The sequence below is a fragment of the Gorilla gorilla genome, chromosome 8, assembly GCF_029281585.2.
Source record: "Gorilla gorilla gorilla isolate KB3781 chromosome 8, NHGRI_mGorGor1-v2.1_pri, whole genome shotgun sequence".
Classification (NCBI taxonomy): Eukaryota; Metazoa; Chordata; class Mammalia; order Primates; family Hominidae; genus Gorilla; species Gorilla gorilla.
Window position 1 is genome coordinate 132,182,164 of NC_073232.2, and position 15,143 is coordinate 132,197,306.

Consider the following 15,143-nt stretch of genomic DNA (forward strand, 5'->3'; position numbering starts at 1 on the left):
CTACTCATGATGTAAATGGCATACTAGGTGCCAAAGAAAGTTTATGGCTATTAGACAACTGCCTGCTCAGATACCAGGCACTACTCCTTGAGGGACTGGTGCTTCAAATACGCATATGTGTGGCCCTCAATCCCGCCACTTTTCTCCCAGAGGATGGAGAACCAATCAAGCATGACTGCCAACAAATTATAGTCCAGAGTTATGCCACCCGAGAGGATCGCTTAGAAGTCCCCTTAGCTAATCCTGACCTTAACCTATATACTGATGGAAGTTCATTTGTGGAGAATGGGATACGAAGAGCAGGTTATGCCATAGTTAGTGATGTAACAATACTTGAAAGTAAGCCTCTTCCCCCAGGGACCAGCACCCAGTTAGCAGAACTACTGGCACTTACCTGAGCCTTAGAAAGGGAAAAAGAATAAATGTGTATACAGATAGCAATAATGCTTATCTAATCCTACATGCCCATGCTGCAATATGGAAAGAAAGGGAGTTCCTAACCTCTGGGGGAACCCCCACTAAATACCACAAGGAAATCATGGAGTTGTTGCATGCAGTGCAAAAACCCAAGGAGGTGGCAGTCTTACACTGCTGAAGCCATCAAAAAGGGGAAGGAGAGGGGAGAACAGCAGCATAGCAGCATAAGCGGCTGGCAGAAGCAGGGAAAGACCAGCAGAGAGAAGGAAAGAAAGAGAGAAAGACAGAAAGTCGGAGAGAGAGAGAAAGAGACAGAGACAAAAAAGGAGTCAAAGAGAGAAAGAGACAAAAAGTCAAAGAGAAAGAAAGAGAGAAAGGGAGAGAAGTAGTAAAGAAAAAACAGTGTACCCTATTCCTTTAAAAGCCAGAGTAAATTTAAAACCTATAATTGATAATTGAAGGTCTTCTCCGTGACCCTGTAACACTCCAACACCACCTGGTTGTCAGTGTAAACAAGGGCATAGCCCGAAAGCACTGAGGCCACTGACAACCCATAGCCTTCCTATCAAAAATCCTTAACCCAGCAGGTTTCCTAACAGGGGATCTAAATCTTAATTATCATACAAAGGTCCGACCAGATCTAGGAGGAACTCCTTTCAGGACAGGACTATAGCTGGTTCCTCCCCAGCAATTAAGGGAGACAGACACAATGAGTATTCAGTAAGTGATAAGGAAACTCTTGTAGAACCAGAGTTACGAAAATTGCCTAATAATTGGTCTGTTCAAACGTGCTCCAGCTATCAGTGCTCAGCCAAACCTTAAAGTACTCACAGAATCAGGAAGAAGCCATCTATACCAATTGTAAGTTAATATGGATTGAACAAGGTCTTATTAATACAAAGAATAATTGAAATCCCAAACTTACAAGGTTTTCAACAAAAGTAAAGTTTGCTAAAAGTTAACAGTGTAACATATATTATCCTACTACCACACACTCTCAAAGGATTTTTCAGACAGTTTGCAAGAAATAACAAAATCTATCCTTATTCTACAATTCCAAATAGACTCTTTGGCAGCAGTAACCCTCCAAAACCACCGAGGCCTAGACCTCCTCACTGCTGAGAAAGGAGGACTTTGCACCTTCTTAGGGGAAGAGTGTTGCTTTTACACTAACCAGTCAGGGATAGTATGAGGTGCTGCCTGGTGTTTACAGGAAAAGGTTTCTGAAATCAGACAACGCCTTTCAAACTCTTATATCAACCTCTGGAGTTGGGCGATATGGCATTTCCCCTTTCTAGGTCCCGTGACGGCCATCTTGCTATTATTCACCTTCAGGCCCTGTATTTTTAACCTCCTTGTCAAATTTGTTTCCTCTAGGATTGAGGCCATCAAGCTACAGATGGTCTTACAAATGGAACCCCAATGAGCTCAACTAACAACTTCTACTGAGGACCCCTGCACCAACCTGCTGGCCCTTTGACTGGCATAAAGAGTTCCCCTCTGGAGGACACTACAACTGCAAGGCTCCTTCTTCAACCCATCCAGCAGGAAGTAGCTACAGCGGTCATCGCCCAATTCCCAACAGCTCTTGGGGTGTCCTCTTTACAGGGGGGATTGAGAGGTGAAGCCAGCTAGACTTCCTGGGTTGAGTAGGGACTTGGAGAACTTTTCTGTCTAGCTAGAGGATTGTAAATGCACCAATCAGTGCTCTGTGTCTAGCTGAAGGATTGTAAATGCACCAATCAGCACTCTGTAAAAACACACCAATCAGTGCTCTGTGTCTAGCTAGAAGATTGTAAATGCACCAATCAGCACTCTGTAAAAATGCACCAATCAACACTGTGTCTAGCTAAAGGATTGTAAATGCACCAATCAGCATTCTTTACAATGGACCAATAAGCACTCTGTAAAATGGACCAATCAGTGCTCTGTAAAATGGACCAAGCCGCAGGATGTGCGCAGTGACAAATAAATAAATAAAAGCTGGCCACCCCGAGCCAGCAGCAGCAACCTGGTCAGGTCCCCTTCCACGCTGTGGAAGCTTTGTTCTTTCGTTCTTCACAATAAATCTTGCTGCTGCTCACTCTTTGGGTCTGTGCCACCTTGAAGAGCTGTAACACTCACCACAAAGGTCCGCGGCTTCATTCTTGAAGTCAGTGAGGCCAAGAACCCACTGGAAGGAACGAACGCCGGACACATGACCACTGAGAACTGTCTTCTCAAGGACCTGGGGGTTTGTCTCTTGAATTTCAAGCCTTCAAGGAGGTGGTTCTCATTCTCATTCCCAGTCCCTGTGGCTACCTTGCTCTCTTACACCACTGCTTGTCATGAAGACAGAAAAATTATGTCTCCTCTGGATAAGCATGGATTAACACACCCAGATGGCCTAGTTGCAGGACGAACCAACCCTTCACACTCCTCAGCACCTTTCCCTTAGCACACCACAGCCTCTAAAAAGCCTCCAAATTTTTGTTTCAGCAAAGTTGCGTTCAGTTCATGCTGGACCCAATTCCCTACTGCAATAGTTTTCATTAAATAAAATCTAATTTAGTGCTTTAACGAGTGTCCCACTTAAAAAATTTTTCTTGACAGTAAGCACACGAAATCGTTATTGAATTAATAAACTTAGGTTCTATACATGTGTAAACAGCTGGGCAGAGTTTCATTATTTTGAGCGTTCTTTTGGGATCTCCTCTCCCAACCTCCAAGAAGCTGAAATATGGCTTAAGTTATATTTTCCTTCAAAATCTCTAACTATGAAAGATGACAATTATGTCCAAGTTATCCACAGTACCTCCTGGACTGAAGTAAGTCAGCTTACTGTGGATATAAAAAGCTATCTAAAATGTCAGATCTCTAATTTCAATGCCCTGGTTTCTTTTTTTTTTTTTTTTAAGGAGACAGGGTCTTGCTGCACAGTGAGTGGCAAGATCAGGGTTAATTTGGCCTCAAGCAATATTCCCGCCTCAGCCTCCCGAGTAGCTGGGAATATAGGTGCTATGCCACCAAGCCCGGCTAATTTTTGTATTTTTAGTAGAGACGGGGTTTCACCATGTTGGCCAGGTTGGTCTCAACCTCCTGGGCTCAAGCTATCCTCCCGCTCTGCCTCACAAAGTGCTGGGATTGCAGGCCTGCGCCATGGCATCTGGTTTGATTTCTCTTTTAAATATTTTTTTTTGGCCGGGCGTGGCGGTTCATGCCTATAATCCCAGCAGTTTGGGAGGCCAAGGCGGGCGGATCACGAGGTCAGGAGGTTGAGACCATCCTGGCCAACCCGGTGAAACCCCGTCTTTACTAACAATACAAAACATTAGCCAGGCATGGTGGCAGACGCATGTAGTCCCAGCTACTCGGAGGCTGAGGCAGGAGAATCGCTTGAACCCGGGAGGCGGAGATTGCAATGAGCCCAGATTGCACCGCTGCACTCCAGCCTGGGCGACACAGCAGACTCGTCTCAAAACAAAAAACAAAACCAACCAAAAAAACAAAAAACAAACGCAAAACAAAAAACAACGAAAATAAAACGAAATATTTTTTTTCTCCCTATGGATTAAACACTTAAAAAATGTTTTACCACTTCTATTTCTGGGTCAACCACAATGTTCGGTTCCGTCCAGAAAGACAAGTGGGTTTTGGAGAGGGTGTTTGGTTCCGCCTAGCACGCGAATTCCCATTTCCGCACAACGCTCTTCCTCCCTTCCTCCTTCCGGCAGCGTCCAGCAGGATTCCGCTGTTCCTCCAAAATCTTTGTCAGGAGAGCCATCCTGACGGTACTTTTAGGAAGCCCATAGATACCCGCCACAACCTGTGACTTTCAGGGTCAATTGCGTCTCAATTCGCACGTCTATCCAGAACCTGCGGGGACCACGTCCCCATCCTCCCGCCCAGCCTCCGCCTCCGAGAGTGTCACGTGCTAGACGCGGGCGTGAGGACAGTGTCGCCATGTTGATATCTGGCGGCGCCAGGTAGGGGAAGGGAGAGGGCGGCTGACTAGCTACCCGTAGTTTCGGCTCCTGTGCGCAAGTGCGGAAGTGCGCTGGCCAGGAGCGTGATCGGTTTCCGGTCAGTGGTGCGGTACCGGGTACCCGGAGACGTGTATCGGAAGGTGGGCCGCAGCCATGGCCGAGAGAAAACCTAACGGTGGCAGCGGCGGCGCCTCCACTTCCTCGTCGGGCACTAACTTACTTTTCTCCTCCTCGGCCACGGAGTTCAGCTTCAATGTGCCCTTCATCCCAGTCACCCAGGCCTCCGCTTCTCCGGCCTCCCTGCTCTTACCCGGAGGTACTAAGGGGAAGGCGGCCCCGTGTGTGGTGGGAGGCGGGCGGGGGACGTGCAATGACAAAGGTCAGACGGGAGGTTTTCCTTCTGCCTCGAGCTACGCTCTGGATAGCTTGCCAGGATCATTAATGGCCAGGTTTGAGTGGGTCGGGGGCTTTGGGATCTTGGAAGTGGCAGGTGATGAGACTTGCTTTTCACAGAAACCCACTGTTCCGAGTTGTCCAGAGTGCTGGACATTCATTCGTACCCTGGCATTCCGCAAATCTTTGCTGAATACCCGTTGTTGGTACGCCAGGTGCTGGCAGGAAATGCAAATAAATTAAACAGTGGCCCTCTCCTAGGGTACAGTAGTCTATCTCCCACTAGGAGACTCCTAGGATACGGTAAGATACCTCCTAGGATGGACTGTGCCCCTCTCCTAGGATACGGTACACTGTCTCCTACTAGGAGATTACTGTGATACAGTACGATGTCTTCTAGGTTACAGTAAGATATCTTGTAAGATGGACTGTGCCCCTCTTCTAGAAGCCTGTAATATTTGTGAAGTAGACATATACAATGCATTACTTATCTTTTTTTTTTTTTTTGAGACGGAGTCTTGCTCTGTCGCCCAGGCTGGAATGCAGTGGCGCGATCTCGGCTCACTGCAGCCTCCACCTTCCAGGTTCAAGTGATTCTCCTGCCTCAGCCTCCCGAGTAGCTGGGACTACAGGCGTGTGCCACCATGCCTGGCTAATTTTTGTATTTGTAGTAGAGACAGGGTTCCACCATGTTGGCCAGGATGGTCTCAATCTCCTGACCTCAAGTGATCCGCCTGCCCTGGCCTCCCAAAGTGCTGGGATTACAGGTGTGAGAGCCCGACCCATTCCTCATCTTTCAAGACAATACATCACTTCTTCCAAGAAGCTGTTTCTTGTTCTCTTAGGCCCCCACTCCTATGTGCACTCCTAGCTCTTTTTTCATATTTGTATTATTGTCCAGGGAGATTGCTTTTTGATGATTATGTAGCATTGCCCAGAGCATAGTGTTTAAGAGCACAGACTGTCTGTATTCCAGTCCTTGCCCTGCCAGTAACTTGCTGTGTGACTGTAGGCATTTTACTTTACCTCTCTGTGCTTCAGTTTCTATGTATGTGTAGCCTCACAGAATTGTAATTAGAAATGCTTTAATTTTTGCAAAGCGCTAAGTATAGTGCGTGCCAGACAGTGTGATTTAATGTTTGTGAAATAAACACACCTGCCTCTCCATTTGGACTGCAGTCTTCTTCAGCAGCTATGACCTAATTGCCTTTTTATCTCCAGGATCTTGTTTAGGGCCTAGTACATAGATCCTCTTTGGATGCTGAGTTTCCAGTGAATAATTTATTCTTGTTTGAAGGACTAAAGACAGTTTCATGGAGAAGCAAAGACAGGCACACTGGGAACAGCTGTCCATGAAGGTTCCCCTGCCCATGTGTTATGTTTCTTCTTGATGCTTGTCACTACTGACACGTACTACCTGACATGTACACATATTTGTTTATTCCACTGCACTAGGATGTAAGACCATGAAAGCAAAAACTTACTTTTATTCACGATTATATTCCCACTGCCTAGAATGGTGTGTGGTATTTAGTAGACCAATTATTCAGTAGATGTTTGTTGAATGAGTGAAAGGATGGGAGTCAAAATGATGTCTCATTTTGACCTGTGGTTGAAAGGTTAGGTGTTGCTGTCTTTGGTGAAGAACCAGCATAGTTGGAGCAGAATGCTGTGGGAGGATGCAGGAATAAATAGGGCTATACTTGGGGTTTTCTAATTATCCTCTGCACCATTAAAGTTGTTTGGTAATGTCCGTCTTCCTTGCTATGTAGTATTTGGTTTGTGTGTGTCACTGTGAATTCATGCTAAACGTTTTCATTGTTAAGTCTGGTGTAGCTACACCTGTCTTTAATGCTTTTGTTTCTTGGAGACAGTCTGTGTGTGTGTGTGTGTGTGTGTGAATATTAATAATTTTAGAACTAAAATTCATCTCTAAAAATCTCAGAAACCCATTCAGAGAATTTCCAGAGACAAAAGAAGAACCTGTCTCCCTGGAAGCAACAGTTAATCATATAAGTGGAAGAGAGACACAGGAACCAATTTCATACATTCAGCAGACATGGAAGGCCTGGCACGGTGGCTCACGCCTGTAATCCCAGCACTTTGGGGGGCTGAGGCAGGTGGATCACCTGAGGTCAGGAGTTCAAGACCAGCCTGGCCAACATGGTGAAACCCCATCTCAACTAAAAATACAAAAGTTAGTTGGATGTGGTGGTGGGCGCCTGTAATCCCAGCTACTCGGGAGGCTGAGGCATGAGAATCGCTTGAGGAGGAGGTTGCAGTGAGCTGAGGTCATGTCACTGCACACTCCACCCTGGGCGACAGAGTGAGACTCCATCTCAAAAACAAAAACCAGACATGGATTGAGCAGTTTCTATTTGCCAGGCACTGTTCCAGAACCTGGGAGACACAGAAGAGCAGACAGCCATGCCCTCAATGACTGCACAGTATGTGTATATACACACACACCCACCTGTGTAAGCAATTGTGATACAGGTTTAGAACAGTTAGAAAGAGGGATTGATAGATGGCTATGAATGCTACGGGTATCAGGCTGGCTGAGCCAGGGAATGGATGTCCCTTAGGCCTTCAGGGCCTCTTAGGGGAGGTGATGCTTGAGCTGAGTGTTGAAGGATACATAGAAGTGAGGGAATCTGGAGAGATAGGCGTATGTGAAGTCTGAAGGTGTGAGAAAATCTGCAGATTTGGCAGGAGTTAGTGGTTGGTGGAATGGGACAGGGATGGAGCTCATCCCTCTCTCCTGTCCCTTCACCTTTGTCTCCTCTCCCCTGTGTCCTCTGCCCCCAGTAGATCACTTTGACTAGAGTGTGTGCAGTGGAGTGGCCTCAGTGATCTATGGGCCACATATGCCATACTCAGGAGGAGTTTGTAGTTCATCTTGTGGGGTGTTGGGGAGCCTTTGAAGGATTTTCAACAAGGCAGTGAAATTAGACGTGTGTTTCAGAAAGACTGGAGTTTTCTCTAGTCGCACTGGAATAAGGTTGACTGTAGCAAGAGGATTCAGTTGGGAGGCATAGTGAGAGGCTGGCAGTGGCTATGGCAGTCTAGCCCGAGTCAGCCACGTTGGGTGTGAGGAGCAGGGAGCAGATGTATGAGATGTGTGGACTATACAGTTGTAGAGACTCACAGAAGACCAGAGTGTCAGCTCTGTCTGTCAGAACAGAGGCCTATTTTTGTTTAGTTTTAGACCCAAGACTGAGCTCTGTACCTGGCACAGAATGCATCCTGAGTAAATATTTCTTGAATAAATATTTGAATGATTAAATGAAGGGTTTGAGAGAGAGGGAGGAGTCTCAGACCTGAGGTTTCTGGTTTGAATGTCTAAATGAATGTTGGCAAACATCTGCGGAGTTTGTGAAATACAGAAAAGGGAGCATGGAGGTGGGTAGTTAAGATAAACTCCGTTTTAGGCTTACTAAGCATGAGGTATATGTGGCTGAATCTGCCAAAAACATTGAGGAAGTAGTTGGAAAACAAGTTCTGGAACACATGAGAATAGTCTGGGCTTACGATGGAGTTGGGAGTGTCACAAATATACAAGTGCCTGTTAAAGTTGTGGCTTTAGATGACATGTGTCCAAATGAAATGAGAAAGTGCCCCTGAGGTGAGGGTAGCAGTATGTGGAGAGCACTTCATTTGTAGTTGATGCTAATCAGAAAAAAAGTTTCTTGGACCAGGTTGACCTCAAGTTTTTCTAAAGGATGAAAGATACCACTGAGTTTTTTTTTTTTTTTTCATTCTTTTAATTGTTGGGAATGAACTAAGAAATACAGATAAGTCCAATTGAGGGGCACTGACCTGAAAAGAGGGGTGGGAGCTGGAAATATATCAGAGAAGTGGAATGATTCAAGTATACTCAAGGCCTTGTGCAGCAAGGGATATTTTATTTTTAGTTACAAAGAAACTATCAAAAGGAGTATTTTGAATGGTGGAGTATTTTAGTTAAACTGATGTGTGTAAATAATGAGAGCTCAAGAAGCTCAAGCCCTAGTCTCAGCAGAGGTCAAGAAGCTTGGAGCCCAGAGCTTGGAATAAGGCTGCCTTTTGGCAGGTCTCCAAGGGCAGGGACCGAAGTGTGCCTGTGTGCTGTGAGTGAGTCCAGCCCTCTGATGGATTCCATGCCTCCAGCAAGGAGGTAAGAGGGAATGAGGCAGGAGCAGGGAAGATTAGGAGGAGGAATATGAAAGCTACAAGCTAGGGAACATAAAAGTTTAGTAAGGAATAATAGTAACGTGGACTTTTGAGGTGATATACAGGGAAAATGCTTTTATTTTACAACTTGGTAGTAGAACAGAAGCTAAATTATTTGGAGTTGTTAATACCCACAGTGAACATCAAGTTGGGCAAAGGGATGGGAGATCTTCCCTTGGTTAGAAAGTGACCTTCTCAGCAATTTGGTATTCTGTAATGATAAGTCTGTGATAGTGCATGATTTTAGGGAATGGCAATTAATGGTTGACCTACTTTGCCTTGGGAATACAAATACCACATGTTCATTTGTACAATAAGTGCTTTGTAGGTAAGATTCCTGACACACCCCTTCTTGTCAACAGAATTATCTTTAGTCTCTCGTTATCACTATAGAAATAAAATTGTACGTATTTGGGTAGTCGAGTAACAATTGAATTATTTCTTACCAAGAAAAAAAGATAAAAAATAATATGTAAGGCTGGGCACGGGGGCTCATGCCTGTAATCCCAGCACTTTGGGAGGCCAACGCAGGCAGATCACTTGAGGTCAGGAGTTCAAGACCAGCCTGGTCAACATGGTTAAACTTCATCTCTACTAAAAAAAAAATATACAAAAATTAGCTGGGTGTGGTGGTGGGCACCTGTAATCCCAGCTACTCGGGAGGCTGAGGCAGGAGAATGGCGTGAACCCGGGAGGTGGAGCTTGCAGTGAGCCGAGATTGTGCCACTGCACTCCAGCCTGGGCGACAGAGCGAGACTCCATCTCAAAAAAAAAAAAAAAATAGTAAGTATAGATTTTGTTTCTATTTTTAAAAACATATACAAATATATATTTACAAAATAAATAACTATTTGTATTTATTTTAGAAGTATGGAAGGGTATGTAGCAAAATGTTAACAGTGTTAACAGTGTGATTGTCTCTGGGAGGTGGGCTTATGAATGAATTATAATTGTTTCCTCTTATGTTTTCTTATTCATGTTTTCTAGTTTTTCATTTCTAAGAAGCAAGTTTTCAAAGAAAAAAAGAAAAAACTTTTTTTCTGTAATGCAGAAATAGCAAGTTTGAAGAACAAATAAGGAAGTATAATTGCTAGCCCTTCCTTATAGAATCGTATCTGCGGAATGATAGAGTACCCTTTAAACCACATGCTCTCCTGTTCCGTTTCAGAGGATTCCACAGATGTTGGTGAGGAGGACAGCTTCCTTGGTCAGACTTCTATTCACACGTCTGCCCCACAGACATTTAGTTACTTCTCTCAGGTATCAAGCAGCAGTGATCCTTTTGGGAATATTGGACAGTCACCATTAACAACTGCAGCAACCTCAGTTGGACAATCAGGATTCCCCAAGCCCCTGACTGCTCTCCCTTTTACAACTGGATCCCAAGATGTCTTGAATGCATTTTCACCATCCATTTCGAAGGCTCAACCTGGTGCTCCACCTTCCTCACTGATGGGAATAAATTCTTATCTGCCTTCTCAGCCAAGTAGTCTCCCTCCTTCACATTTTGGGAACCAACCCCAAGGAATTCCCCAACCAGGATACAATCCATATCGCCATACCCCTGGCAGCAGCAGGGCTAATCCTTACATTGCACCACCCCATCTGCAGCAGTGCCAAACACCAGGCCCTCCTGCTCATCCTCCACCTTCTGGACCCCCTGTTCAGATGTACCAGATGCCTCCAGGATCTTTGCCACCGGTATGGAGACATGATTTTGTGTCCTACTTATTCACTCTGTTTCTTCTTTCTCACCTGAACCTATGTTTTAAAAAACCTTTCACATCTTATAATCAATATGGTGACAAATTAGTTTCAGAGGGTATTCTTTGTAAGCTACATGAAGTAAACATTGTCTTAAAGATAGCTTATTGGATGGCTCATATTTTAGTGTATATTACCTGTTTATTGAAGTAGTAACTGATTTTAATGAGTTAGCTACGTGTCAGTATTTCCAGATTTTAGAGTAAGGTAAAAATAAGTGTTGTCTAGAGACATAGGAGAATTGAAGCAGTTATTGTCTTAACAGACTGCTAGTTTCTCATCTTTCAATTACACTAGTCAATCAAAACACTCAATTACAGGGACTAACATTGATTATTTCAGTAATTTCTTTATGGAGTTTGGATCTAGATCAGTCAAACTCTATCTAGGGAGAGTTGGTGGAATAACGTATGCATTGGGTAAATTTCATGAAATTCCCTCATGCATTTTTCCCAACTAATTGTTTATTTGATTTCCAAAGAAAAATCAACAGAATTAAACAAAAAGAGAAATGATTAAAAAGAATTAAGAACCCATTTCAGTGTGGTGGAGATAGCAGTATTGTGATCAGAATGTAACTAACTTCTCTGTTAGAGATAGAGAATGGACTCTGTTTTATCATTTCATTTAAATCATACCAATACACAAATTTTTGACAATGTTGGATTTCGGCATTCTGAAAAGTAACCAAATTCATAGCATGTAGTATATAGTTAGTATTTTTGCTAACTATAACAAACTAATTGTAGTTTGTTGCTTAAATTTTTAAAAAGGTTTTTAGGTAAAAGTTTAAAAAATGATAATTTCAAACTTGAAGAAAAGTTGCAAAAATAAAAAGAGTACAAAGAGCACTCTAATATCTTTTTTTTTTTTTTTTGAGACGGAGTCTCACTCTGTCGCCCAGGCTGGAGTGCAGTGGCACAATCTCAGCTCACTGCAACCTCCGCCTCCCAGGTTCAAGTGATTCTCCTGCCTCAGCCTCCCGAATAGCTGGGACTACAGGCACGCGCCACCATGCCCAGCTAATTTTTGTATTTTTTTTAGTAGAGACGGGGTTTCACCATGTTGGCCAGGATGGTCTCGATCTCATGACCTCGTGATCCGCCTGCCTCGGCCTCCCAAAGTGCTGGAATTACAGGCGTGAGCCACCACGTCCGGCCTCTAATATCCTTTACTCAGGTTTACTTATCATTAACATTTCATCCCATTTGTTTTTTAATTTGTGCATGTGCACACCCTGGTATATGTGAGCCCTCCCTCTTTCCCCCATCCCTTTCTCCTGCCCCTTCCTCCTGCTTCTCCTCCTGCCCCTCCCTCTTCCCTCCCTTCCCGCCATCGTTTTTTTCTCTTTCTGTATATATGCAATTTTGGGGGGAATATTTGAAGGTCAGTAAAATACATTATGATTCTTTACTCCTAAATTCCTGGTGTACATTTGCTAAGCATAAGGACATTCTTCTTATGTGCACAGTGCAGCTATGGATCTCAGGAAATTGAGTGTTGATGTAATACTTCAAAATGATTTTTTAGAAATTATATATGTGTGTATATGTACGTGTGTGTGTATGTGTGTGTGTGTGTGTGTATATATATATAAAATTTTTTTTTTTGAGGCCAGGTCTTGCTCTGTCACTCAGGCTAGAGTGCAGTGGCATGGTAACGGCTCACTGTAGCCTCGAGTTCTCAGGTTCAAGTGATCCCCCTACCTCAGCCTCACCAGTAGCTGGGACCACAGGCACATGCTGCCATACCTGGCTAATTTTTTTTTTATGTTTTGTAGAAATGAGGTCTCACTATGTTGTCCAGGCTTGTCACAAACTCCTGGGCTCAAGCAGTCCTCCTGCCTTGACCTCCCAAAGTTCTGGGATTATGGGCTAAATTATATATTTTTTTGAGACTGGGTCTCACTCTGTTGTCCAGGTTGGAATGCAGTGGCGCAATCACAGCTCACCTGCAGTCTCAAACTCCTGGGCCTCAAGTGATCTTCCTGCCTCAGCCTACCAAAGTGCTGGGATTACAGGTGTGAGCCACCACACCTGTCCCAAAATGGTGTCTAATTAAAAAATCTTAAAATAAGTATAGTCTGATTTTAAAATCGTTTTTGTAGAAAATTTGAAAAATGCAGAATACTCAATTTAATAAAAAATGTCCATAGATAACCACTGTTTTCATTTTGTTATATGTCTTTTTTTGGCAAACATATAGTACCTATGGTTTCTATAATCTATTTCTGTGTGTGTGAACATACTTTAAATGTTACTAAGATTTTTTCTAAAACATTAAAATTTTTTTCTTTTTCTTCTTCTTTTTTTTTTTTTTTTTAAAGAGATGGGGGAGTCTTGCTCTGTCATCCAGGGTGGAGTGCAGTGGTGTGATTACAGCTCACTGCAACCTTGAACTACACTTCAGCCTCAGGAGTAGCTGGGACTACAAGTGTGCCCCACCATGTCCGTGTGATTTTTAGATTTTTTTGTAGAAACGGTATTGCTGTGTTGCTCATGTTGGGCTCAAACTCCTGGCCTCAAATGATCCTCCTTCCTTGGCCTCCCAAAGTTCTGGGATTATAGGTGTGAACCATCGTGTCTATCTTCTAAAACTTTTATTTTTGTTTATTTACTTTTTTTTTTTTTAGCTATCTCCTGCAGAAAGGATATAAGACATTTTTAATGGCGCTGGAGGATCTAGCATTTGAGTGAAATATTATTTAATCAGGTTTCTGTTAGACATTTTGATTATTTCCAGTGATTTCCTATTTTATTTTATTTATTTATTTTTTTGCAAAGATTCCAAATTTATTAGCTATGATTTTATAATCAACATTATTGAGGTATAATTTTACATACAGTAAAAGGCATCCATTTACAGTATGCAATTCGATTTATTTAAAGTGTACAATTAGCTGAGTTTTGACAGTTGTACACACCAATTTCCTATTTTAAATAACCTTTTGATGTATATCCTTGGGGATACATTTTTATTTTTATTTTTTATTTATTGTTTGAGACAGAGTCTCTGTCACTCAGGCTGGAGTGCAGTGGTGCAGTCTCAGCTCACTGCAACGTCCGCCTCCCGGGTTCAAGCGATTCTCCTGCCTCAGCCTCCCAAGTAGCTGGGATTGCAGGCCCGTGCCACCACGCCCAGCTAATTTTTGTATTTTTAGTGGAGACAGGGTTTCACCATGTTGGCCCGGCTTGTCTCGAACTCCTGACCTTAGGTGATCCACCCACCTCAGCCTCCCAAAGTGGCAGGATTACAGGTGTGAGCCACTGCACCCGGGCTATTTGTTTTTATAATTCTATCTTTAGGATAAATTTTTAGAAATGGAATGAGTAGGTCAAGGAGTAGGCACATTTTAAAGGTTAAATAAGCCGGGTGTGGTGGCTCACACCTGTAATCCCAACACTTTGAGAGGTCAAGGCGGGCTGGTCACTTGAGGTTGGGAGTTCGCAACCAGCCTGACCAACCTGGAGAAACCCTGTCTCTACTAAAAATACAAAATTAGCTGAGTGTGGTGGCGCATGCCTGTAATCCCAGCTACTTGGGAGGCTGAGGCAGGAGAATTGCTTGAACTCGGGAGACGGAGGCTGTGCATTGCGCCATTGCACTCCAGTCTGGGCAACAAGAGCAAAACTCCACCTCACACACACAAAAAAGGTTAAATAAATCATGGGAGATGTATTGCTAGATTGATTTCTGTAAAGGTGTTAGTTTACTTTGTGTTCTGTGAGAAGGTCTGGTTCACCTCGTAATTGATTTTTTTCTAAATTTTTAAATTTTTAATTTTTGTGGGTACATAGTAGGTATATATGTTTATGGGTTACATGAGATATTTTGATACAGGCATGCAATGTGTAATCATCACATCAGGATAAATGGGGTATAGATATCCCCCACCTCAAGCATTTATCCTTGATTTGGGGTTTTGTTAGGTTTAAAAATTCTTCTTAAAATTGCTTTGGGGTCCAGTTATTGCACTAAGTAATTGTCCAGATATACATGTAGGATAATCTACTAACATCAGTTTGGGTGTGAAGCACATTCAGCATTCTTTTGGACAAGCATGACAGTCTTAACTTTGCCGTCCCCTCCAGGTTCCTTCTTCAGTGCAGTCACCAGCACAGCAGCAGGTACCTGCCAGACCTGGGGCTCCCTCTGTTCAAGTGCCACCTCCTTTTCTACTTCAAAACCAATATGAGCCTGTTCAGCCCCACTGGTTTTACTGCAAGGAGGTAGAATACAAACAACTGTGGATGCCTTTTAGTGTGTTTGACTCTTTGAATCTTGAAGAAATCTATAATTCAGGTAAACATTGGTCATACATCATTCATATCTGATTTTAGGAAGAGAAGGAATGAGATCATTTATTCATGATCTATTTTCTGTGAATGTCAA

The 15,143-nt window shown here is 43.4% G+C and overlaps 1 protein-coding gene across 2 annotated transcripts in view; it reads left to right on the forward strand.

Annotated features, from left to right (window-relative positions):
• Nucleotides 1-4,090: 4,090 nt before the first annotated feature.
• The window catches only part of SEC23IP (SEC23 interacting protein), a 50,051-nt gene continuing 38,998 nt past the window's right edge, over nucleotides 4,091-15,143 (forward strand). Inside the window, exons 1-3 of one of the 2 annotated variants that reach the window (XM_004050190.4) lie at nucleotides 4,091-4,698; nucleotides 10,156-10,688; nucleotides 14,843-15,053. In XM_004050190.4, the coding sequence (XP_004050238.2) occupies nucleotides 4,536-4,698; nucleotides 10,156-10,688; nucleotides 14,843-15,053 (907 nt within the window). In that variant the 5' untranslated portion in view covers nucleotides 4,091-4,535. The remainder of the gene's footprint in view (nucleotides 4,699-10,155; nucleotides 10,689-14,842; nucleotides 15,054-15,143) is intronic. The other variant, XM_019034661.3, reaches the window with a different exon arrangement.